Source organism: Schistocerca cancellata, chromosome 6 (assembly GCF_023864275.1).
Source record: "Schistocerca cancellata isolate TAMUIC-IGC-003103 chromosome 6, iqSchCanc2.1, whole genome shotgun sequence".
NCBI lineage: Eukaryota > Metazoa > Arthropoda > Insecta > Orthoptera > Acrididae > Schistocerca > Schistocerca cancellata.
The window spans coordinates 92,059,309-92,086,418 of record NC_064631.1 but is presented as its reverse complement, the minus strand read 5'-3'; the positions used below and the strand labels follow the sequence as shown (position 1 = coordinate 92,086,418).

Sequence of the window (27,110 nt, the reverse complement as noted above, 5' to 3'; positions counted from 1 at the left end):
CCAGCCAGCATAGGGAGGAATGACCATCCTAATAAAACGAGACAAATCAGAGCTCGTACAGAAAGACTGAAGTGCTCATTTTTCCCACGCACTGTTAGAGAATGGAACGGTAAAGAATGAGTCTGGAGGTGGTTGAAAGTGTCCTTTACCAAGTACTTAAATGTGGGTTGCAGGGTAGTTGAGTACATACAGATGTAGGTGTAGATGTTTACAACAATTCGTTATAATTTCTGTATTGAATTCACATTAATAGTAATTCAGTACAGTTTATCACCATGCAGTAAGACGATCAAGGGACAGAAAAGAATCAACCTGTGGGAGTTTTCGAAGCGCCAGGAAATCAAGTAAACTTTGATTAATGTCGACAGTCAAGGAAGTCAACAACAAATTAGAAAAAAAAGGGTTCTTAACGAAACATCTATCAACCTATGTCAGTTCATTTCCATCAGAGTTGAAATATCTACCACAGGTATCATATTACCATTACAGTTACCACTACCACCAGAAACAGCATTTCTTTCGTCACTCAAGCTATAATACAAGAATCACGTCGAAAGCACTTTACCTTCAGATCATGGAAATCAAATCTGTCGTAGAAAATATCTTCAACCGCGACGTCAAATATCTCAAAATGATCACTTCCCTCATATCTACTAATATTTTCACTTCCCGCTCTGTTAACTGTCACACCATTATTTGTCAACAAACACTAGTCCGCTGTTTGATCCGCGGTAACGGAATGTTTCGAAGCTTTATACGTAATGGTGAGCCGCTCGGGGTAGCCGCGCGGTTTGAGTCGCACGGTCCGTGCGGCTCCCCCATCGGAGGTTCAACTCCTCCCTCGGGCATGGGTGTGTGTGTTGTCCTTAGCGTAAGTTAGTTTAAGTTAGATTAAATAGTGTGTAAGCTTAGGGCCCGATAACCTCAGCAGGCTGGTTCCATAAGACCTTACCACAAATTTCCAAATACGTAATGATGCTCAATAACGAAAGCAACGAAAGCAACGAGTAACGAATATTTTGTAACGAGTATGTGTCTCGACAACACCGAATCTATATGGTTCACAATCAGTCGTTACTTTGAAACTTCCTGGCAGATTAAAACTGTGTGCCGGACCAGGAGTCGAACTCGGGACCTTTGCCTTTCATGGGCAAGTGCTATACCATCTGAGCTACCCAAGCACGACTCACGCCCCGTCCTCACAGCTTTACTTCTGCCAGTATTTCGTCTCCTACCTTCCAAACTCAATAGAAGCTCTCCTGCGAACATTGCAGAACTAGCACTCCTGAAAGAACGGATATTGCGGTGACATGGCTTAGCCACAGCCTGGGGGATGTTTCCAGAATGATATTTTCACTCTGCAGCGCGGTGTGCGCTGATATGAAACTTCCTGGCAGATTAAAACTGTGTGCCGGACCGAGACTCGAACTCGGGACCTTTGCCTTTCGCGGGCAAGTGCTCTACCATCTTTTTTTTTCTTTCTGTTCGGTATTGTTCGTTGCGTTTTTTGTCTGGGCGGACGTCACAAGACATCGATTCAAGTTAATCGTTGATTCCTTTACTCAGTTTTTTTTATTACAGAGGGCGAGCAGCCCTCGGACAGAACACGCTGAGCTACCGTGCCGGCAGCATCTGAGCTACCCAAGCACTCCTCACAGCTTCACTTCTGCCAGTACGTCGTCTCCTACCTTCCGAACTTTACAGAAGCTCTCCTGCGAACCTTACTTTCACTGGCATAACACGGGCAATCTCGGGAGTCTGCCTTATGGACGACGGCATGAGCAGTGGCAAGCCACGGCGATTTAAGGTCGCCGTGCTGCGGTAACTGCGTTCTTCCAGCAGTGTGCGAAAACCCCTATACAACGCGCTGTAAGTTATCAAAGAGCCGGCCATTTGCTGTACGCCAGGTACTGTAGCCTGTGAAACAAGGCTGCAATTCTACGCACATGTATTGCATACATTGAATTTAATTGATGAAAGGAGAAAATATAAAAATGCAGTAAATGAAGCAGGCAAAAAGGAATACAAACGTCTCAAAAATGAGATCGACAGGAAGTGCAGAATGGCTAAGCAGGGATGGCTAGAGGACAAATGTAATGATGTAGAGGCTTATCTCTCTAGGGGTAAGATAGATACTGCCTACAGGAAAATTAAAGAGACCTTTGGAGATAAGAGAACCACTTGTATGAACATCAAGAGCTCAGATGGAAACCCAGTTCTAAGCAAAGAAGGGAAAGCAGAAAGGTGGAAGGAGTATATAGAGGGTCTATACAAGGGCGATGTACTTGAGGACAATATTATGGAAATGGAAGAGGATGTAGATGAAGATGAAATGGGAGATACGATACTGCGTGAAGAGTTTGACAGAGCACTGAAAGACCTGAGTCGAAACAAGGCCCCCGGAGTAGACAACATTCCAGTAGAACTACTGATGGCCTTGGGAGAGCCAGTCCTGACAAAACTCTACCATCTGGTGAGCAAGATGTATGAAACAGGCGAAATACCCTCAGACTTCAAGAAGAATATAATCATTCCAATCCCAAAGAAAGTAGGTGTTGACAGATGTGAAAATTACCGAACAATCAGTTTAATAAGCCACAGCTGCAAAATACTAACACGAATTCTTTACAGACGAATGGAAAAACTAGTAGAAGCCAACCTCGGGGAAGATCAGTTTGGATTCCGTAGAAATACTGGAACACGTGAGGCAATACTGACCTTACGACTTATCTTAGAAAATAGATTAAGGAAAGGCAAACCTACGTGTCTAGCATTTGTAGACTTAGAGAAAGCTTTTGACAATGTTGACTGGAATACTCTCTTTCAAATTCTAAAGGTGGCAGGGGTAAAATACAGGGAGCGAAAGGCTATTTACAATTTGTACAGAAACCAGATGGCAGTTATAAGAGTCGAGGGGCATGAGAGGGAAGCAGCGGTTGGGAAGGGAGTGAGACAGGGTTGCAACCTCTACCCAATGTTATTCAATCTGTATATTGAGCAAGCAATAAAGGAAACAAAAGAAAAATTTGGAGTAGGTATTAAAATCCATGGAGAAGAAATAAAAACTTTGAGGTTCGCCGATGACATTGTAATTCTGTCAGAGACAGCAAAGGACTTGGAAGAGCAGTTGAACGGAATGGATGGTGTCTTGAAGGGAGGATATAAGATGAACATCAACAAAAGCAAAACGAGGATAATGGAATGTATTCGAATTAAGTCGGGTGATGCTGAGGGTATTAGATTAGGAAATGAGACACTTAAAGTAGTAAAGGAGTTTTGCTATTTGGGGAGCAAAATAACTGATGATGGTCGAAGTAGAGAGGATATAAAATGTAGACTGGCAATGGCAAGGAAAGCGTTTCTGAAGAAGAGAAATTTGTTAACATCGAGTATAGATTTAAGTGTCAGGAAGTCATTTCTGAAAGTATTTGTATGGAGTGTAGCCATGTATGGAAGTGAAACATGGACGGTAAATAGTTTGGACAAGAAGAGAATAGAAGCTTTTGAAATGTGGTGCTACAGAAGAATGCTGAAGATTAGATGGGTAGATCACATAACTAATGAGGAAGTATTGAATAGGATTGGGGAGAAGAGAAGTTTGTGGCACAGCTTGACCAGAAGAAGGGATCGGTTGGTAGGACATGTTCTGAGGCATCAAGGGATCACCAATTTAGTATTGGAAGGCAGCGTGGAGGGTAAAAATCGTAGGGGGAGACCAAGAGATGAATACACTAAGCAGATTCAGAAGGATGTAGGTTGCAGTAGGTACTGGGAGATGAAGAAGCTTGCACAGGATAGAGTAGCATGAAGAGCTGCATCAAACCAGTCTCAGGACTGAAGACAACAACAACAACAACGTATTGCATACGAGATCTGTCCAAAAAATTCCGGAACTTCGTACACAAAATTTTTCTACGCTTATAGTTTACTTGTTGTGCATGGTCTCCTCCGAAACACCCTCAACTGATACACCGCTCCCCACGCGTTTCCAATTCCGGAATCGGTCTTGGTACGCCTCTTGCTGAATCTCACGAAGCGCCGTCTGCGAATTTTATTTTATCTCATCCATCGTTGCAAATCTTCGTCCTTATACCGGGTTTTCAAATTTGGAAATAAAAGAAGTCCACGGGATTCAGGTATGGAGAGCACGGAGGGTGGGGCAGCACAGTGATTTCGTTTTTTGTGAAATAGTCACGCACCAACAGGGATCAAAGTGCGGGTGCATTAGCGTGACGCAAGAGTCACGAACTGTCTCGCCACATTTCGGACCGTTTCCTTTTCATATTTTCTCGCAGACGTCGCCAACATGTGCCGATGATAGTACCATACATTAACAGTTTGTCCCTGTGGCACGAACTCATGATTAACTAAACCTTAAAAGTCAAAGAAAATTATAAATATGGCTTTGACACTTGACTTGACATGACGAGCGTTTTTGATCTTGGAGAACCTTTCCAAGTCCACTGTGAAGACTGAATCTTGTTCTCAACATCATAACCGTAGCCCCACGTCGCCGGCTAGCAGTGTTTCCCAACCTGGGGATAGTTACCCCCTGACGGGTACAATGAAATTTTCTGAGGAATAAAAACTAAACTCTTCGATTCTGTTTCTATCACAAAACTAAATTATTTTGAAAAGATGATTACTACTATCGCAATGTTGTAAAACCCTAATATTGTTTACATAAGTTATCAATAATTATTTTTTATCAATTAATAGCATTAACCTGGTGGACGTAACAAGTTCCTCATATAGTTCATCCATTACACACACATGTCGTGCTTTGTCCCGTATATTACTGATGATAAAAGTGAGACATAGTGTTAACAAATGCTAAATATTTCAAGAAAATATCTTCTCCATGGTGTAGATAGTATCTGCAGTCGTCCAGAGATTGCTTCATTATTCCCTTCGAAATAAATGAACGATGTGACAGTACGGCACAGTAGTAACTACAGAAGACTGTACAAAGTATTATTATTAGACTGGTCAGACACAAAGCATTAGCAGCCTGAAGTCGTCCAATTTGTGCCAGTTCAGAAGTAAGGAGCCCAGCAATCGCAGGATTCACAAGCAGTGGCTACAATACAAGTACCTCAACTTGTTTGATTTTAAATAGGGTTGCAGTGGGCAGGTGAAGCAAGTGGCGCAATGGAGAGGAGTAATGCAAGGGAAGCACCTTTTATACCAAGTGTCTACCCTCACTGTGGATAGTTAGCTTTCTTAGCTGAGAAGAAGTTGTGGGTAGCACTTGCGATGCAGCACGAATTCCGTCGTCATTCATTCTAGCACCTCCCCCCCCCCCCCCCCCGCAAATACATACACACACACACAAACTAAATATCAGCCATCATTTTGAAAATGAAACTGTTCCAAGAAAAGTCTTTCATTCTACAGTTAGGTACTAAAGTTGGTGAAAATGAGGGGGAGGGGAACAGGTGGCAGGGGGGACGGGGTGGGGGTGGTACCAGCTAATGTCTGATTGCACTCAGGGATAATGATCTAAGAAAGGTTGGGAACCAGTGAGGTATAGTCTTTTGACTTAGAACTGGAGTAATCATAGCTGAATTGAATGTATTAATTTTATAAAATGTGTAAATTGAAATTTTTAAATATATTTAAATTTTATAGTTAACAGCTTAACATTATGAGGAATAAAAAAAGTTATGGTATCAGCAAAGATAGAATCCAAACCGACGAATTGACAGTCAGTGTGCTTGATTACTGGACCACGGCGCCAACACATCTAGCATTGCTCAAGAATCCCTCGTACTCTACTCGTAAATGTTTAAAGAGCATTTTACATTTTGCCCCGATCCACTCAAGCGAAATATTATAGGAACCTGAAACAGGCGTCTACACACACAGTCTGAGCCAGATCGGTGAGTCACGTTGTTTGTTGGATTTAAATGCGGAGGAGGTCTAAAAATGGTTCAAATGGCTCTAAGCACTATGAGACTTAACATCTGAGGTCATCAGTCCCCTAGACTTAAAAGTACTTAAACCTAACTAACCTAAGGAAAAAAAAAGTGTGTGAAATCATACGGGACTTAACTGCTAAGGTCATCAGTCCCTAAGCTTACACACTACTTAACCTAAATTATCCTAAGGACAAACACACACACCCATTCCCGAAGGAGGACTCGTACCTCAGCCGGGACTAGCCGCACAGTCCATGACTGTAGCGCCTTAGACCGTAACCTAAGGACATCAGACACATCCACGCCTGAGGCAGGATTCGAACCTGCGACCGTAACAGCAGCGCAGTTCCGGACTGAACCGCCGGACTGAACATCGACCGGCGGAGGAGGTCTACCTAACTCTTTAACTCTCAGTTTCTCCTCCGAGTTCTACTGGGAAAGGGCCTCTTTAGCAGATCGTGCTCAGAATTCGCCATGTTCCTCGCACAATACTTTACAAATCATTTCAAAGAAAAATAACGGCCTGGTGCTGTGAGCAACGTAGCACCCTCAGTGCCTGCAAGGATGACGTCACATCAGATCATGCGCTGTCGAAAACAGGCAGCTGTGTCCCTTCTCTGTGTCGATCGTAGTGCGGCAGACTATCATTTCAAAACTCGACACTGCTTTCTAGTTAACCCAGAAAGAACGCTATAAAACACGTTTCTGTCCGTTTTATTTGATTTTTAGCAAATATTCGAAGAGAAGTAGTGTAATTTTAGTGCGATATCAATCTTGCATTCGAAGAGAAACTACATAATTTTACAGTCGAATAATGTGGAGGTTCCCTTTTCGGAGGAATCGTCAAATGTTATCAATCTCGGGTCCGTCTTTCATTATTTATTCCAACTGGCCATACAGACGCAGTCTGTCTGCGCCCAATAACAAGGAGGCGAAGCATCGGCAGATATTCGTTCGGAGCGACAGTTGGAGCAGCGAACTGTGGCAATTGCCGGAATGTTGGCGCCACTGGTGGAGATAGCGCCCGGTCCCCAGTAGAACAGCCACTCCAGCACACGTGTGCGCGCCTTCCGCAGCCCGGCACGTGTGTCGCAGGCAATCCCGCGCTGAAAGCCCAGCTTAGCACACCGCCACCCAAATAGCGGCCTCGCGCCAAATTGGACGCCGGCGCGCCGCACCGCTCCGCCACAGATGGGAAAAACGCCGAGCACCTGGCACGCAGAGGCTGCCGGGCCCAACCGAGGCGCGTGTTTCCTCGCAAGACTTTTCCGCAGAGTGCCGCCGTTACGGGGACAGCTTGCTGTAGAACCAAGAGCACGGGTTCGTCACGCTTGTGCGTCGCGTGTTTCTGCAGACGAGTTTCCCCTCATCCGCACGGTCGTCGCTGCGACCACGCGCGATGCACACGCTTCCTCTTCGCGTCCTAGTTACAACGGTGCTGCAGATATCCATAGATATTATAAAAGTGGATGTGCGTATGTTCCACATCTCCTCTTGAACCACTGGACCGATTTCAGCTAAACTTGGTACACTACACATTTCACTTACTGTCTGGAAAAAATCGCTTTGGACAAACAACCACTCACCTATCAAAGGGGTGGGGATCAAAGAGCAGTGTAGTCCACGACGCGCGAATATCCATACTTTATTCATCCAGTATTTTAGAATGAGACTGCTTAGTGAGTTGCAACAAACTTTACGCATAATTTCAAACCATTACGAAACTTTTGTCTGCTTACAACCCCCACAAAATGACAAACGGAAAAAAAAAGTTTTCGCTGTTAATGCAGTGAAACAGCCGTGTGAAGCATGGTGTTTTAGTTTATTACTTCTTTCGTACTAAGTGTATTCACGACACATTTTGCAGACAGTAATAACTAAAGAAAAGGATCTTAAGATGCAGCACATTAGCAAACAAAAAAAAAAAATCACACAGACTGATCAGTATATGCACTTGGGGATATGAAATGCATCAAAATGAGCCCAGTTTGTTGCAGTTTTCTGTGAGACTACTACATTTTGCATAATTCCATTCTATTCTACGAGGTGCAACAACAAAGTAATGAAACTGACGTGAAAAAAAATGTTGCTTACCGTTTTAGTCAAGTTTAGTGTTGTCTCCTTCAAAGAAGTTCCCTTCTGATTGCACACAATTTTTCCAGCGCTTCTGCCATTGATGGTAACATTTCTGAAACTCATCTTCTGTAATATACTCCAAGACCCTTGTCACAGCTTTTTGGACATCTTGTGTTGTTTGAAAATGGTGTCCCTTGACCGCCGATTTGACTCTTGGAAATAGAAACAAGTCGCACGGAGTGATATCTGGTGAATAAGATGGCTGTGGTAGTACTGAAATTTGTTTTGAGGTTAAAAGTTGCTCTACTGACAGAGCAGTATGGGATGGCGCATTATCGTGATGCAGAATCCAATTATCAGCAATGTTGGCACGGACACGAAGAATTCCTTTACGAAGTCTTTCTAAAATTTCTTTGTAGAAATATTGGTCAACTGTTTGTCCAGAAGGCACCCACTCTTTATGAACAATTCCCTTGGAATCAAAGAAACACACAAGCAAGCATTTCACTTTTGACTTTGACATGCGAGCTTTTCTTGGTCTGGGCATCATTGCGAACTTTGGCATTTTGTTTCTGGATCGTATTGAAAAAATCAACTTTCATCACCCGCAATAACACGGCTCAACAATTCTGGATTGGTTTCCGTTTTGCTCTAATAGATCGGCTGCCACAATTTTCAGTGTTTCTCTCTGTTGTGGTGTGAGATTTTTGGGGACCATTTTTGCACAAATCCTTCTCATACCAAGATCTTCACTTATTATTAGACGAACCGTTTCTCGACTGATTTTTAGTTCTTCTGCAATCATTTTCACGGGTAATCTTCCATCAGGTCGTACAAGTTAACACACCCTGGCCAAGTTGACGTCCGCCCGTGAGGTTGATGGTCGTCCACTGTGGTGTTCATCTTCAACATTCGTTTTGCCTTCACTAAACATTTCATGCCAATGACAAACTTGACCTCTTGACATAACCTCCTATCCAAAAGCCTTCTGAAGCTTACCGTAAGTTGTCGTCGCGTTTTCACCCAATTTAACGCGAAAACAAATGGCATAACGTTGCGAAATATTATGCGGTTCCATTTCCGTGTAGAGGACACAAACACGTGTTAACTTATTCAACACAACTCACGACTGAGGAGTTGCATCGATGTGCCACTTGGACTAGAAGCAGCTTATAGACCAAGGTCAAAGATATTGTGCCTATGCAAGCCTGCAGGGTTGCCACATCTTGCAAAGAAAATCAGTCTCATTACGTTATTGTCGCACCATGTATGCTTAAACGCTCCCCCCCCCCCCCCCCAAAGGCCATTTTTATTTCCGAATTTAATAGACAGATTTTTTCTCTTCTTGAACAGAATTTTAAGATTTTGCTTGATCAGAAGTTAAAAAGTGGACAATCAATATTAAAATATAATTTATGGAAACCACCAGCGAGAATGGTTAACCTCGGCAACAACAGTCAACCTCATTAACAATGGCCAACCTGTAGCTGTGAAATCAAATAAAATTTAAACAATGCTACTGTAACAGTTAAAGCTTAAATTCAGTTAGGACTGGCATGCATTTAACGGTTCCTGTCTATCGACAGTGCGTTGTCTCTTTAACTGCGGTAGTGTTTTACCAGAATGGATTTTTCACAACAAAATCATGCCGAAGTTTAAGAAGGAAAAGTTGTCTACACTGTACGAAATGTAAGGAACACTGAACTTCCTAAGTCGAAACCTAAGTACACTACTCTGATACACACCTACGTTTCAGGATCTGAGACGCAGCCGTCACTGAATAAGTTTAGTGCGGATCTTGCAATGGCATTGATCCTGTCAGGAACTGCAATCCACAAGATAACAAATCCTGCATTCAGATAATTTGTTGAGTAGCACACACAAAGGTCAGTACCGGATGAGAGCACTCTCAAAGTTCCATACAGCAAATTTATCAGAACGTTTTAGAGAAAATAAAAGAGACGGTTCGCAAGCATTAAAAGGTACTCGTTTTAGATGAAACTACTGATTAGCTACGAAGTTACACTTTGAATCTATTGATTTTCATTATCTTGTGAAACCTACGTTTTTAAACTATCAACTTGAGAGAAGACAAATGCCTGCACACCCATGCTATCATTCACAGACTCACATGTGAACTTGTGGCCAGGGGGCATACAATAGGAATAAGTCCGGCTTGTGGTGGCTAATCAAGCACGCTATATGCATTCGGCTTTCCAACAATTGAAGGACATGCACTCCAATCGCCATGTGACATGTACTGCACATGGTTTACACTGTGCTTGCGAAAGTACCAGGGGGAATTACCACATGGTTAATGACTTCATCACAGATCTGAAGAAGATTCTGGTAGAGGCTCCCAGTCGCCATGTTTTGTATCAAAAATGAGAGGGCTCCACCTCCCACAATTTCCTGTCATCACAAGGTGGGATGCTTGGGTAAGATTCGCAGTTTTCTTGTGCAAAAAGTTTGATAAAATCAGACACCTCATATGTGCCCTAGGCTCAATGGTTGCAGCAGCCATCACCCAAGCAGGCCCAACAAATTAGTCGACAAGAAAGACCTAGATTTGGAACTTTTTGCAGTGTATGGCTACAAGTATTTGCCTGGTGTGATTCAGAGTTTGGAACAAGAAGGTACGTGAGAAGGAGGAACAGCAGAAGACGCTGATGAGAGATCCGAACCTCCTTGATGGATTTGCATAAGATAAATTCGAATTAAATTTGGAAAAAAATCTATATGTGGAAACTTTATCAACTTTGACTCAACTTCCTTCGCGGATGCTGACAAGACATTGCTTTCTATAGATGTCGAGCGGAGTTTCTCTGTATATGAGCTACTGAGCTCAAAGCGCCAGCGAATTAGTGTCAGAAACATTGAAATGGTGTGTGGAATTCAGTATACCAGAATCCTCTAGATGGGATATAGAAAGTTAATGTAGCTGGTTTAAATCCAAATAAAACAATTTCATCAGCACCTTTTTGTAAGCATTTTCAGAACATTTCCCCCCCCCCCCCCCCCAACTCGTTCCTGACCAAAATATGCTCCTTAAAATCAATTGCACAGTACTCACATGTACCACTGAGTTTACAAGTAAAATTATATCACTGCACGACACATAATTTAGGAGATGTGATATCATAAATACTGAGATCCGCCAAAAACCGCTGCATCTTGCGTAACATTTTAGTTTATTACTTCTTTACTGCTAACTCTGTTCGCAACACATTTTGAAGACAGTATCCATATATGCCTTTGAATGTACCTAGAAAAATATATCGCTGTACAACACGTCGTTGAGGATATAGAATATCATAAACATTGAGCTGTGTAAAAATTAAATTGCAGAGCAAAGTTTCCTCGAGATGCAAGTGAAATATGAGAACAAAACCCTGGATCTATTTCAACCAACTTGGTACTCATATTAGTTACGATCCGGAAAGAAATGCCGTGGGGGTGATAACTTGAAGAGAGAAGGGGCAGGAGGAGGACAGAGGCGGGGAAGGAGGAGATGGATAGACGGAGTGGGGAGGGGAAATGGACAGAGAAAGAGGGAGGGGGGAATGGGCAGAAAAAGGAAAGAGGAGGAGATGGACAGGGGGGAAAGAAGGAGACGGACAGAGAAAGGGGGGAGTAGCGTATGGATAGAGACAGGGGTAGGACAAGATGGACAGAGGGAAGGGCTGGAGGAAATGGACAGAGGGAGGAGAGTAGAGGAGGTGAACTGATAAAGGAGGGGAGGAGATCGAGAGAGAGAGAGAGAGGGAGAGGGAGAAGGAGGAGACGAACTAGTAGGGGTAGTCATAGGATTTTAATCATAACGTCGAAAAAGCAAAATTACATAACTGAATTTGTGGTTGACGAAATCTTCTCGTGTTATCACCCGAGTCGTGGCATCGTGTTATTCCCACGTTTCGACGAGTTTCCCACTCAGCGTCTTCAGTCGAATATATAGTATCGATAACTTTTCCGTGATTCCAGCTGCGCCATATGTTGTTGTTGGTTGGTTGTTTTTTGGGGAAGGAGACCAGACAGCGTGGTCATCGGTCTCATCGGATTAGGGAAGGATGGGGAAGGAAGTAGGCCGTGCCCTTTCAGAGGAACCATCCCGGCATTTGCCTGGAGTGATTTAGAGAAATCACGGAAAACCTAAATCAGGATGGCCGGACGCGGGATTGAACCGCCGTCCTCCCGAATGCGAGTCCAATGTCTAACCACTGCGCCACCTGCGCCATATGTGGTATGTGTCTCAAAGAAAAGGCACTACAGCTTTAATTAAGGCGATGAAAGCCATTGGTCCTTTCAGTACAGATGCACACCAAACTCGAACTCTTACGGGAATTGGCGAGATGCCACGAATAATGAGGCTAATGAGCAGGGCACTACGTCAGCAGCGTGTGGCGTAAGTTGAGACTTTGGAGTATGACGGGAGGCGTGCTAGTGTAGTCCGTGCAGCTGTGGTGCCCACTGTGTCCAGATGGCGTGGTGGTCAATAGTAAGCAGAAGGCCTGGGTTCGAATCCTGGTCCAGCACAAAGTTTCAAATTGTCAACCTGCCCCACGAACATAAATTAGCGCTCACTGACAGCTACTGTTACTGTCTTATTTCTTAGTGTGTTCTGTGCTGGCAAAAGCTGTCGCCAGCACACCGGCCGGCAAAGATGTAGCGAGAAGATCGACAGCAGGCTCTGGATCAAGTGCGTGTATCAGAAGAGAGGCCAAAGACAGACTCGCAAGCAACAAACCTCCAACGCCCTTTCGACCGCAAGTACACTCCTGGAAACTGAAATAAGAACACCATGAATTCATTGTCCCAGGAAGGGGAAACTTTATTGACACATTCCTGGGGTCAGATACATCACATGATCACACAGACAGAACCACAGGCACATAGACACAGGCAACAGAGCATGCACAATGTCGGCACTAGTACAGTGTATATCCACCTTTCGCAGCAATGCAGGCTGCTATTCTCCCATGGAGACGATCGTAGAGATGCTGGATGTAGTCCTGTGGGACGGCTTGCCATGCCATTTCCACCTGGCGCCTCAGCTGGACCAGCGTTCGTGCTGGATGTGCAGACCGCGTGAGACGACGCTTCATCCAGTCCCAAACATGCTCAATGGGGGACAGATCCGGAGATCTTGCTGGCCAGGGTAGTTGACTTAACTTACACCTTCTAGAGCACGTTGGGTGGCACGGGATACATGCGGACGTGCATTGTCCTGTTGGAACAGCAAGTTCCCTTGCCGGTCTACGAATGGTAGAACGATGGGTTCGATGACGGTTTGGATGTACCGTGCACTATTCAGTGTCCCCTCGACGATCACCAGTGGTGTACGGCCAGTGTAGGAGATCGCTCCCCACACCATGATGCCGGGTGTTGGCCCTGTGTGCCTCGGTCGTATGCAGTCCTGATTGTGGCGCTCACCTGCACGGCGCCAAACACGCATACGACCATCATTGGCACCAAGGCAGATGCGACTCTCATCGCTGAAGACGACACGTCTCCATTCGTCCCTCCATTCACGCCTGTCGCGACACCACTGGAGGCGGGCTGCACGATGTTGGGGCGTGAGCGGAAGACGGCCTAACGGTGTGCGGGACCGTAGCCCAGCTTCATGGAGACGGTTGCGAATGGTCCTCGCCGATACCCCAGGAGCAACAGTGTCCCTAATTTGCTGGGAAGTGGCGGTGCGGTCCCCTACGGCACTGCGTAGGATCCTACGGTCTTGGCGTGCATCCGTGCGTCGCTGCGGTCCGGTCCCAGGTCGACGGGCACGTGCACCTTCCGCCGACCACTGGCGACAACATCGATGTACTGTGGAGACCTCACGCCCCACGTGTTGAGCAATTCGGCGGTACGTCCACCCGGCCTCCCGCATGCCCACTATACGCCCTCGCTCAAAGTCCGTCAACTGCACATACGGTTCACGTCCACGCTGTCGCGGCATGCTACCAGTGTTAAAGACTGCGATGGAGCTCCGTATGCCACGGCAAACTGGCTGACACTGACGGCGGCGGTGCACAAATGCTGCGCAGCTAGCGCCATTCGACGGCCAACACCGCGGTTCCTGGTGTGTCCGCTGTGCCGTGCGTGTGATCATTGCTTGTACAGCCCTCTCGCAGTGTCCGGAGCAAGTATGGTGGGTCTGACACACCGGTGTCAATGTGTTCTTTTTCCCATTTCCAGGAGTGTATGTTATGTGGACATCTGTCCGCAAACGCTTACTTTCCATGTGAGAGCTCATTTTATTACTTCTCTTCAGATCACATTAATCATGGAATGGAAACACACAGCAACAGAACGTACCAGCGTGACTTCAAACACTTTGTTACAGGAAATGTTCAAAATGTCCTCCGTTAGCGAGGATACATTCATCCATCCTCCGTCGCATGGAATCCCTGATGCGCTGATGCAGCCCTGGACAATGGCGTATTGTATCACAGCCGTCCACAATACGAGCACGACGAGTCTCTAGATTTGGTACCGGGGTTGCGTAGACAAGAGCTTTCAATGTCCCCGTAAATGAAAGTCAAGAGGGTTGATGTCAGGAGAGCGTGGAGGCCATGGAATTGGTCCGCGTCTACCAATCCATCGGTCACCGAATCTGTTGTTGAGAAGCGTACGAACACTTCGACTGAAATGTGCAGGAGCTCCATCGTGCGTGAACCACATGTTGTGTCGTACTTGTAAAGGCACATGTTCTAGTACCACAGGTATAGTATCCCGTATGAAATCATGATAACGTGCTCCATTGAGCGTAGGTGGAAGAACATGGGGCCCAATCAAGACATCACCAACAACGCCTGCCCAAACGTTCACAGAAAATCTGTGTTGATGACGTGATTGCACAATTTCGTGCGGCTTCTCGTCAGCCCAGACATGTTGATTGTGAAAATTACAATTTGATCACGTTGGAATGAAGCCACGTCCGTAAAGAGAACATTTGCACTGAATGAGGAGTGACACATTGTTGGATGAACCATTCGCAGAAGTGTACCCGTGGAGACCAATCAGCTGCTGATAGTGCCTGCATACGCTGTACATGGTACGGAAACAACTGGTTCTCCCGTAGCACTCTCCATACAGTGACGTGGTCAACGTTACCTTGTACAGCAGCAACTTCTCTGACGCTGACTTTAGGATTATCGTCAACTGCACGAAGAATTGCCTCGTCCATTTCAGGCGTCCTCGTCGTTCTAGGTCTACCCCAGTCGCGAGTCATAGGCTGGAATGTTCCGTGCTCCCTAAGACGCCGATCAATTGCTTCGAACGTCTTCCTGTCGGGACACCTTCGTTCCGGAAATCTGTCTCGATATAAACGTACCGCGCCACGGCTATTGCCCCGTGCTAAATCAAATGGGCATCTGCCAACTCAGTCTCAGTCACTAGCTCAGTCTCTCGACCACTAGGTTAGTCACTATCCTAGTTGCAATCTGTCAGTTCACATCATCGACTACGAGAGTGTATAGCGACTGGGTAATGTTTCTAGTGGGACTTGTACTTCACCAGCAGTGAGGATAACGTGGACTGTTATTTGAAGAGTTTGTGCTCCAACACATGGACTCGCTTAAAAATCAGTAGCTTCCTGTTCATGTAAATAAAGAATCCTGTTAATACACGTTTGCAGTTGGGTTATAGAAAGAGGATACTGGCCACCAAACAACATCCTCTCCCTTATTTCTTATGGTACAAGACTCAACATGTTCTAGCACTGTGATACGGTCCTGCAGCGAGGGGGTATCAATTATGGTAAGAACAGTACATGTGTACCTGCAAACTAACCAAAAAAAATCTACGTAGCTTTTTTTTTCTATATGTAATGCTGACAGAAAGCGGATGGCAGTTATAAGAGTCGAGGGATATGAAAGGGAAGCAGTGGTTCGGAAGGGAGTGACACAGGGTTGTAGCCTATCCCCGATGTTATTCAATCTGTATATTGAGCAAGCAATAAAGGAAACAAAAGAAAAGCTCGGAGTAGGTATTAAAGTCCATGGAGAAGAAATAAAAACTTTGACGTTCGCCGATGACATTGTAATCCTGTCAGAGACAGCAAAGGACTTGGAAGACCAGTTGAACGGAGTGGACAGTGTCTTGAAACGAGGATATAAGATGAACATTAACAAAAGCAAAACGAGGATAATGGAATGTAGTCGAATTAAATCGGGTGATGCTGAGGGTATTAGATTAGGAAATGAGACACTTAAAGTAGTAAAGGAGTTTTGCTATTTGGGGAGCAAAATAACTGATGATGGTCGAAGTACAGAGGATATAAAATGGAGACTGGCAATGGCAAGGAAAGCATTTCTAAAGAGGAAAAATATGTTAACATCGAGTATACATTTAAATGTCAGGAAGTCGTTTCTGAAAGTATTTGTGTGGAGTGTAGCCATGTATGGAAGTGAAACGTGCACGATAAATAGTTTAGACAAGAAGTGAATAGAAGCTTTCGAAATGTGGTGCTACAGAAGAATGAAGATTAGATTGGTAGATCACATAACTAATGAGGAGGTATTGAACAGAATTGGGGAGAAGAGGAGCCTGTGGCACCACAAAAAAAAAATGGTTCAAATGGCTCTGAGCACTATGGGACTCAACTGCTTTGGTCATAAGTCCCCTAGAACTTAGAACTACTTAAACCTAACTAACCTAAGGACAGCACACAACACCCAGCCATCACGAGGCAGAGAAAATCCCTGACCCCGCCGGGAATCGAACCCGGGAACCCGGGCGTGGGAAGCGAGAACGCTACCGCACGACCGCGAGATGCGGGCAAGTGGCACCACATGACTAGAAGATGGGATCGGTTGGTAGGACATGTTCTGAGACATCGAGGGATCACAAATTTGGTATTGGAGGGCAGCGTGGAGAGTAAAAATCGTAGGGGGAGACCAAGAGATGAATACACTAAACAGATTCAGAAGTATGTGGGCTGCAGTAGGTACTGGGAGATGAAGAAGGTTGCACAGGATAGAGTAGCTTGGAAAGCTGCATTGAAACCAGTCTCAGGACTGAACACCACAACAACAATACTGACCTTACTACAAAGAGCCTCGCCTGCATATCAGTCTGCGGTGTGGTTGAAATAAATTAAAATCCCCGAACGCCGTAAAGCCAAAGAGGAGAGGAATAAGAAATTTAGAGATACGGCCAAGTGCGTCACGGAGGTAAGACGTTTACCTTTATTATCCACTGGAAAGGGAGGTAAGCGAAGGGAAGCAAAGACTGCTCGTTAAGAGTAGAAAATTAGTCGCGGTCATGCGGTGCGCTGTGTTTGGGTATTAAAGGAACAGTGGGGGAGCGCGAGGGCCCTAGAGGGCAGAGCCGGCGGCGCGGGCGTGCCGGCGCAAGGCGCGCGGCTGAGGGGCTAATGAGCCCTCCAATAGGAGCGCGCCGCGGCACGAGTGGCCGCCGACGTCACGGCCCGGCCTCTCGAGCGCCGCCGCCGCAATTGTCCTCCAGGGGTAAGGAACGCTGTCGTTAGCCCGGCCGCTCGGCCGCCGCCCGAAACGCTGCATTTAGACCCGCTCTCTGCGGTCCCGTGTTCGCTTCGTGGCGGGTGCAGCTTGCAGCCGGTACATAGCCACGATTACAAACGCTACTAAAGTAGCGCCGCACGTCGTGACCTTCCGCAGTGATACGGTGAGCTATACCGTTCACACAGAACGCCACAAGTTCTACGCTGTGGCACAGTTTTCAGTATGGCGCCAGGTGACATGGCTCCTACAGTTATTTATTATTAAGGGTGAAAAGTCCCGAGCGACTGGAAAAAAGCGCAGGTGACGCCTGTATATAAGGGTAGAAGGACGCATCCTCAAAATTACAGACCAATATCCTTAACATCGGTTTGTTGCAGGATTCTCGAACATATTCTCAGTTCGAATATAATGAATTTCCTTGAGACAGAGAAGTTGCTGTCCACGCAACTCGCCCTTTTTTCATATGATATCTTGCGAACCATGGATGAAGGGTATTATACGGATGCCATATTCCTTGACTTCCGGAAAGCGTTTGATTCGGTGCCCCACTGCAGACTCCTAACTAAGGTACGAGCATTTGGGATTGGTTCCCAAGCATGTGAGTGGCTCGAAGACTTCTTAAGTAACAGAACTCAGTACGTCGTCCTCGATGGTGAGTGTTCGTCGGAGGTGAGGGTATCATCTGGAGTGCCCCAGGGAAGTGTGGTAGGTCCGATGTTGTTTTCTATCTACATAAATGATCTTTTGGATAGGGTGGATAGCAAAGTGCGGCAGTTTGCTGTGGTGTACGGGAAGGTGTCGTCGTTGAGTGACTGTAGAAGGATACAAGATGACTTGGACAGAATTTGTGAATGGTGTAAAGATTGGCAGCTAACTCCAAATATAGATAAATGTAAATTAATGCAGATGAATAGGAAAAAGAATCCTGTAATGTTTGAGTACTCCATTAGTAGTGAAGCGCTTGACACAGTCACGTCGATTAAATATTTGGGCGTAACACTGCAGAGCGATATGAAGTGGGACAAGCATGTAATGGCAGTTGTGGGGAAGGCGGATAGTCGTCTTCAGTTCATTGGTAGAATTTTGGGAAGATGTGGTTCATCTGTAAAGGAGACCGCTTATAAAACACTAATACGATCTATTCTTGAGTACTGCTCGAGCGTTTGGGATCCCTATCAGGTCGGATTGAGGGAGGACATAGAAGCAATACAGAGGCGGGCTGCTAGATTTGTTACTGGTAGGTGAGAACATCACGCGAGTGTTATGGAAATGCTTCAGGAACGCGGGTGGGAGTCTCTAGAGGAAAGGAGGCGTTCTTTTCGCGAATCGCTAGTGAGGAAATTTAGAGAACCAGCATTTGAGGCTGACTGCAGTACAATCTTACTGCCGCCAACTTACATTTCGCGGAAAGACCACAAAGATAAGATAAGAGAGATTAAGGCTCGTACGGAGGCATACAGGCAGTCATTTTTCCCTCGTTCTGTTTGGAACAGGGAGAGAAGATGCTAGTTGTGGTACGAGGTACCCTCCGCCACGCACCGTATGCTGGATTGCGGAGTATGTATGTAGCTGTAAATCTAGAATGACCTAAAGCTTGCACGGCAGAAACTGCTAGTGATATGCAGTTTTTACAGAATGGACTGGTAGTCAACGGCTCGTATTTTAAACCGATTAAAAGGTTTTAATAATACATATAAAGCGCACATTTTGTGGAAACATACACTTTTTTAAATGGAAGAATGCCTACTCTCATTAACAGACTGAAAGTAGGGTAAATTAGAATGTCAGTGGTGTTCATTGCAGGACTCTAGTGAGAGTCGTTTACGAGATATCCTATTTTGAAAAGTTCCCACACTGACACTTGTACAATACCTGTGATGGCACACACTAAAGAACAACACGAGTACATACATTAGTTATGCGAATTCTGACCAGTTATGAGACAATTGACTATCATAGGCTCTGTTCAAAATGACCACCAGCAGCAGCAGTAATACAAGCTTCCAGTTTGGTATGGAACGACTGCGTGCTAGTATTTCAGCGGAGATGGCCGAAGAGGTTGTAGTAATACATCGTTGCATATCATCAGGTGTAGTTGGTGTGTCGTTATAAACAGCGCCTTTCAACTTTCCCCATAGAAAAAAGTCTACAAGTGTCAAATCCGGGGGACAGGCCGGCCAAGGAACAGGTCCTCTGTGTTCAGTCCAACGATTTGGAAACAATTCGTGAAGACATGCTGTAGCACTTCGTGCGTTATGCGCTGGACAGCCATCATGTTGGTACCACGGGTTTCTTCTAGTCTGGAGAGGAATGTCTTCTGTCATCCGTGGAAGACGGTCTGTTTGGAGGCTGCAACATTTGTGCGCATTCAGTGTTCCATGTATGAAATATGGGCCTATGAACTGATGGTTCCTCACCCCACACCACACGTTTGCACTCTATGGGCGCTGACGTTCAGTGTCACGAAACCAACGGGGATTGTCAACAGACCAACTTTATGTTCCGGCGGTTTACCTGGCCATGACTGGTACACGTGTATTCATCACTAAACAAGGTATGTGATACGTCTGGAGTATCCTGTCGTAACGCCCATGTACGGAAGTTAACACCAGTCTCATAATCGTTTCCTCTTGATGGAGAAAAATGTGATAGGGATGGATCTTTGTAGTGCTTCGAGAATTGACACGTAAATTCTGGAACCACTCGACCTTCTGCCGCCTCGAACACGCGAAATTTTAAAGATAAGTGTTAGAGAGAGCCTATTTACTGCGCGACACATGACTGTGTGTGCAGGATTGACGTTTATAGTGGGAAGACAGGATCTGCGTTAGACGAGCGGCACCGACAAGTGTTTGCCGGCGCCTTGGAAGCTGTATTAAAAGGACAAGGAGTGTCTGTGTAATATTCCGTGGTTTTTGGTACTGTGATTACTGCAAAAAAAGACAAACGAACAATTGACCACAGACTTTTACTTCATGGCAAGACATATGTCATGTTCAGAAATGATTTGGACACTAAACTGTGTTTAAAGAATTCTAATGTTTGATGACTAAGTTGACTTGCACAAGTTTAAATGTTTATACGAGAAACGGCAAAGTTGTTTTTGTGGTAGTTGAAAATACACTCCTGGAAATGGAAAAAAGAACACATTGACACCGGTGTGTCAGACCCACCATACTTGCTCCGGACACTGCGAGAGGGCTGTACAAGCAATAATCACACGCACGGCACAGCGGACACACCAGGAACCGCGGTGTTGGCCGTCGAATGGCGCTAGCTGCGCAGCATTTGTGCACCGCCGCCGTCAGTGTCAGCCAGTTTGCCGTGGCATACGGAGCTCCATCGCAGTCTTTAACACTGGTAGCATGCCGCGACAGCGTGGACGTGAACCGTATGTGCAGTTGACGGACTTTGAGCGAGGGCGTATAGTGGGCATGCGGGAGGCCGGGTGGACGTACCGCCGAATTGCTCAACACGTGGGGCGTGAGGTCTCCACAGTACATCGATGTTGTCGCCAGTGGTCGGCGAAAGGTGCACGTGCCCGGCGGAAGGTGCACGTGCCCGTCGACCTGGGACCGGACCGCAGCGACGCACGGATGCACGCCAAGACCGTAGGATCCTACGCAGTGCCGTAGGGGACCGCACCGCCACTTCCCAGCAAATTAGGGACACTGTTGCTCCTGGGATATCGGCGAGGACCATTCGCAACCGTCTCCATGAAGCTGGGCTACGGTCCCGCACACCGTTAGGCCGTCTTCCGCTCACGCCCCAACATCGTGCAGCACGCCTCCAGTGGTGTCGCGACAGGCGTGAATGGAGGGACGAATGGAGACGTGTCGTCTTCAGCGATGAGAGTCGCTTCTGCCTTGGTGCCAATGATGGTCGTATGCGTGTTTGGCGCCGTGCAGGTGAGCGCCACAATCAGGACTGCATACGACCGAGGCACACAGGGCCAACACCCGGCATCATGGTGTGGGGAGCGATCTCCTACACTGGCCGTACACCACTGGTGATCGTCGAGGGGACACTGAATAGTGCACGGTACATCCAAACCGTCATCGAACCCATCGTTCTACCATTCCTAGACCGGCAAGGGAACTTGCTGTTCCAACAGGACAATGCACGTCCGCATGTATCCCGTGCCACCCAACGTGCTCTAGAAGGTGTAAGTCAACTACCCTGGCCAGCAAGATCTCCGGATCTGTCCCCCATTGAGCATGTTTGGGACTGGATGAAGCGTCGTCTCACGCGGTCTGCACGTCCAGCACGAACGCTGGTCCAACTGAGGCGCCAGGTGGAAATGGCATGGCAAGCCGTTCCACAGGACTACATCCAGCATCTCTACGATCGTCTCCATGGGAGAATAGCAGCCTGCATTGCTGCGAAAGGTGGATATACACTGTACTAGTGCCGACATTGTGCATGCTCTGTTGCCTGTGTCTATGTGCCTGTGGTTCTGTCAGTGTGATCATGTGATGTATCTGACCCCAGGAATGTGTCAATAAAGTTTCCCCTTCCTGGGACAATGAATTCAGGGTGTTCTTATTTCAATTTCCAGGAGTGTATATTGCTATTGAACTGAAAGTATTCGGCGAATAACTAATTATTTCAAATTAGAGTCTTTTAAATTCCTCTGACCAGCGAGAGTCTTCGGAGAAGAAGTTTTGGAAGATGGAGCTAGCTGATTATCCAGCGAAGAGGATCGGCTAGACGCATCAAGTAAGTCAACTGATGAGAGGGAGGTGTGAATTTTGAATGAAATCCAGTTTCGCACCGCTTCCCGTGTCGTCAAAACGTTAGAACCTATGTCGATGGAGAATGCATGGGACACTGGCCTGACTCATGCCATTTACTCGAGCGATTGCGAAGGAGCCAACGTGTGGCGCATCTTCCGTCGTCACTTGTTTCCTTCTGTTACGTTATCTGTGTGTTACACTACCACTTTCACTTTCACGTAACTGGTTGAAGGGGTGGCCGCGCGGTTCGAGGCGCCATGTCACGGACTGCTCGGCCCCTCCCGACGGAAGCTCGAGTTTTCCCTCGGCATGGGTGTGTGTGTTGTTCTTAGTAAATTAGTTTAAGTAGTGTGTAAGTCTAGGGACCGATGACCTCAAGAATATGGTCCCTCAGGAGTTCACACAAATTTGAACGTTATTGAAGGGGTTGATAAACAACTGCCGAGATAGTTGACGTCTGTTGGCGTATTTTGCTGCATGCACCGTACAAGAGCGAGCTGCATTCTTCCCACACTCTCCATAAACCACGAGCGTGTCGCCTTTCTCTGCATTGGTGAATTCCATCGTCCTCTCACGACCTACTGCGTAGACTGTCACACAATAACTGACTAGCATGTCACAATGCACTCAGGGAACACACAAAAAAACTGCAAGCAAACATAACAACGTCGTACCTAGAAACTACACAGGCTGAAAGCTATAATCAAGTGTCGGTGTGGGAACTTTTCAAAATACATTATCTCGTAAATGACTCGCACTAGGATTCTGCAACGAACACCATTGACATTCCTATCCTACTTTGAGTTTGTTGATGTCAATTTAAAAGTGTATGTTTCCACAAGAAATACACTTTCTAAGTATTATTATAATCTGTTTATTAGCTAACAATAAGAGCCTCTGACTACCAATTCATTTTCTGAAAACCGCACATCAATAGCACTTTCCATTTCCGCAATATTTGCGGTGCAAGTTTTCGATGATTCACCCTATGTAGCAGGTTGTGGCATTAGAGCTGAGTTAAGAGTTAAGTACAAGGAAAACAAAACGTAAACGATGAATACGAAAGCTGATTTCGTTTAGGAATGAAACGGGGCAACAAACACGCAAATAAATTTCACAAGCTGCGACATGGCAGCGAATAAAACAGTGACCCGAATATAAAATAAATTTCCTTTACTTTACGACTATGGTCACTAATTTTTTTGTCATAATAATAATGATGTTCAAATGTGTGTGAAATCTTATGGCACTTAACTGCTAAGGTCATCAGTCCCTAAGCTTCCACACTACTTAACCTAAATTATCCTAAGGACAAACACACACACACATGCCCGAGGGAGGACTCGAACCTCCGCCGGTAACAGCCGCACAGTCCATGACTGCAGCGCCCAGACCGCTCGGCTAATCACGCGCGGCTGACCATCTTCAGATCTATTTTATAAAAACATGTCGTACTGTACTGCAGCCATAGTGGCAGCGTCAAACTTTAAACACAAAATTAGCACTAGGATAGTCAAATATAAATAAATAACAGCATATGCAAGAGTCATCTTTTGTCAGCAGCACTACGATGTCAGCAGTACATTAGGACATGTTTTTATAAAACAGATCAGAAGATGGTCATTATAGACCGAAACCGGTAGTCTGCTGACAGCAAATTTGTGATCATAGACGTAAAGTAAAAGAAATTTATACAAATAAATTAAATAATACTTGAAGGCGAAAATGCTGTCTGCTATTGCAAATCCGCCAACAGCTGGGTTGTAAATGGAGAAAAGTGCCCTGAACTGAATTCCCCGCCTCCTCCTAAAGCGGACCGCCTAGTTCTTGGCTCTGTATTCCCCTTAAGACTAGTGGAACCAACTGTAAATAGTAATTTAGGCTTCTACTACTGTGTAGCGAAGTGCACAAGTCGTTCGCTTCACTTCTTGCTTATCAGTTCGCCTTACATGATCTGACAATCGAAAGAAGTTTTTACATAGTTGTTATTTCTTCTAGATACTGGCAGGTAAGCCTTTCAATATATATGTCTTCTTCTATAGCAAGGTTTAAGGCTAACGTTTATGATCAAATAGTTTCATTTAGATGTTTGGTTAAAAATTTCTTGGTTAATAAAATTTAGGCCGTAATTGCGTAAACTGGAACCCCTTCAACTGATCCCTCACATTTTCACGTTTAAAGACAGCCTGTATTAGTGCACATTCATACTCTCTTGGAATTCTATTGCAGATTCGAAGAGGATGATAGGGAAGTTGATAAAAGAAATTCGAGTCCCTCTAAAACGAGTAAACCTATTGACGCAATGCAGAAAAAGATGGGTTAGAAGAAGGCCAGTAAACAATTTTATGTCCGAAAATCAACAGTTATGAAGTTGTCCAACATAAAGTATGCTACACCAGAGGAAGCAACGAAAACAACATTGGCAGATCTTTGGGTAAAGATCTTGAAGAAGAGCTAGCTTAGTATCGTCTTACGAAGCTTTTCTTTAGGCTTACTTGCAATGAATTGTGAAGAACGGTCGTACAACTGGCAGAGAGACGAAACTGCTGGTGAACAGTGGATTGATTTTTTTCTTAAAGATCACAAACCCAAACTGTACAAGAAAGACTGCAGGAACGAAAACACACGGAAATTCTACAACTTGTGTAAGATGTATTATACCTACTATAAAATAGGATTATATTTTCTCTAAGTTAATGTTATATTATACTTGCTTTGAAATTAGATTATGTTTTCTCTAATTTAATATCTTTCTTAAATTTTGTTTGTTGCTAATTTGCATATTTTTAGAAAGTGTCCGATTTTGGCAACTTTTTTTCAAATTCGCCAAGCGTAAAGTTCTTGGAAATAATATTTTTTCATAATTAACTTTTAATGATATTTTCTAAGGGTATAGTGTAAATGAAGCGTAACATTATAAAGTAAATATTACATCCCTTTAAAACATTATCTTTACTATTTTCTATTTTTTTTAAATAAAAAATGGTGATCGGTTTTAGGCCTCTACATCTGCAGACGTACCACTCATCCGAGATTTTAGAATTGTACTGTCTTCGTTAATGTAATCTTACTCATTAACTCTAATTTTTTACCTTCGCAGGTGTCACGTCGCACTCGGGGTTATTTCCCGCATGCAATCCATAATTTTCAGTGTCAGATCTCTCGAACCACTATATTTATATGACTAACTTTTTTGGTTTCATATTTATTTCATTTATTAATTATTTATACATCCAAAAGTCTTTCCAGATTGTGCGATATAGCATTCGTTTGTAAATATTGTGTATGAATGAGCACACACAAACAAACACACACACAGACACACACACACACACACACACACACACACACACACACACACACAACTTAGTTGCGTGCATGGACGTGGCTTAACAATTTTTGTCTTACATCGGCAACTTTATCAAACAGGGGAGACTGGTGCAGCTTATTCGTACATCGAGACACATATTAACGTGTTCTGATGGTTCATATACCGGGAAGCCATTAGGAAGACACTGTAGCACATTCACAAACAAATTTTTTTAATGACAGTTGTCAGTTACAGTTCTTTGTTAACGAGCTTAAATTCTCATCTTCTGCTTTTTAAAGCTCGAACAGAAGCTATGCCTGCATATTATGTGACGAGAATCAGATCCGCCCAACACGCAAACAACTAACTGTTTTCTTGCGCTAACATGTTTCATCACGTTTGTGCCATCGTCAGTGGATATTTTTATTCTATAGTTTTCATTATTTTCGAGACTCTTTGACGTTCTAAAGGAGCAATACACACACACGCACACACACACACACACACACACACACACACAGAGACACACACTATGAAAGAGAGAGTGAGCTAGAGAGAGAGTCAGATAAATAAATTTCAAATGAAGTGCCAGAATTACCATGGAAACAGTTGAACATCAAAAGCGACCAAGCACTGTGTTTTGTAAAGTTCAATAATTCACCTTACGATTGACGTTCCTTAAAACATGTTACATGTTTCCGTATGTATTTCTGCAACAGATGAAGACGCTGATGAAGACAGGAACCAAGAGAAGAACTGCGTGTGAGTTATCACAAAATACTGACGCGTAATATTTTCGCGTATGAAAATTTCGTTAAAAGAAAAAGCGATATGCTAATTCGCCGCTCAAAGACATAATTCTGTTGAAATAGAAAGCTATGTAATAACGTACGGAAGGCTCCACGAAATCTAACAGTCTAAATATTAAGGTAATATCGCAGGAAACAAAAGGTATTTTAGATCTAATATTAGTTTCAATAATTACTATTAAACATGTTTGTATGATGCAGACTTAAATAAAGTATCCAACGATGAAGGCAAAAATATGTAGAAACATGATTGAGCAATAAAAAGATGGTTTGTTGCGTAATTGGTGGGTGTAAATACCAATAAATTACTTAAATTATTTTAGTATTGTAACGAATTTCAAGGTACGACATCATCGTCAGCCAAAAATTTCAATACAGAAACATTAAATATGAATATACAGGAAACATCATATCAAACCTTTCTGTACGTAAATTTTTGACCGAAACTTATTACAATACTAAAATAATTTAAGCAAGTTAGCAAATCATTTCGATTGATAGCAGTCTCTAAAATAACCAGTTGATAAATTTCAACAAACATTCACGATCGATTAACATAGTTATAAATTATTTTTATATACATTACCCATCCTAACTGCTTTCACAGCTGCGAATTATAGTTGATCAAATTGTGAAATGAAAGTCTGCAATCAGTTAGAAAATGTGACATTATTCACAACGCACCCTCCACACGAGGTGTTCATCCTCAACATGTGGTGTTCATTATCAGAGGTTTATATCGATTTGCTCGTATGCGACAGTTTTTACAAGTCGTG

General features: G+C 44.5%; 1 protein-coding gene across 1 annotated transcript in view; it reads right to left on the bottom strand.

The window, feature by feature from the left end:
• Positions 1-17,518, bottom strand: part of LOC126088166 (protein Wnt-1-like) — a 100,788-nt gene extending 83,270 nt beyond the window's left edge. Inside the window, exon 1 of the mRNA XM_049906289.1 lies at positions 17,343-17,518. Coding sequence (XP_049762246.1) covers positions 17,343-17,518 — 176 coding nt within the window. The remainder of the gene's footprint in view (positions 1-17,342) is intronic.
• Between the last annotated feature and the right edge of the window lie 9,592 nt (positions 17,519-27,110).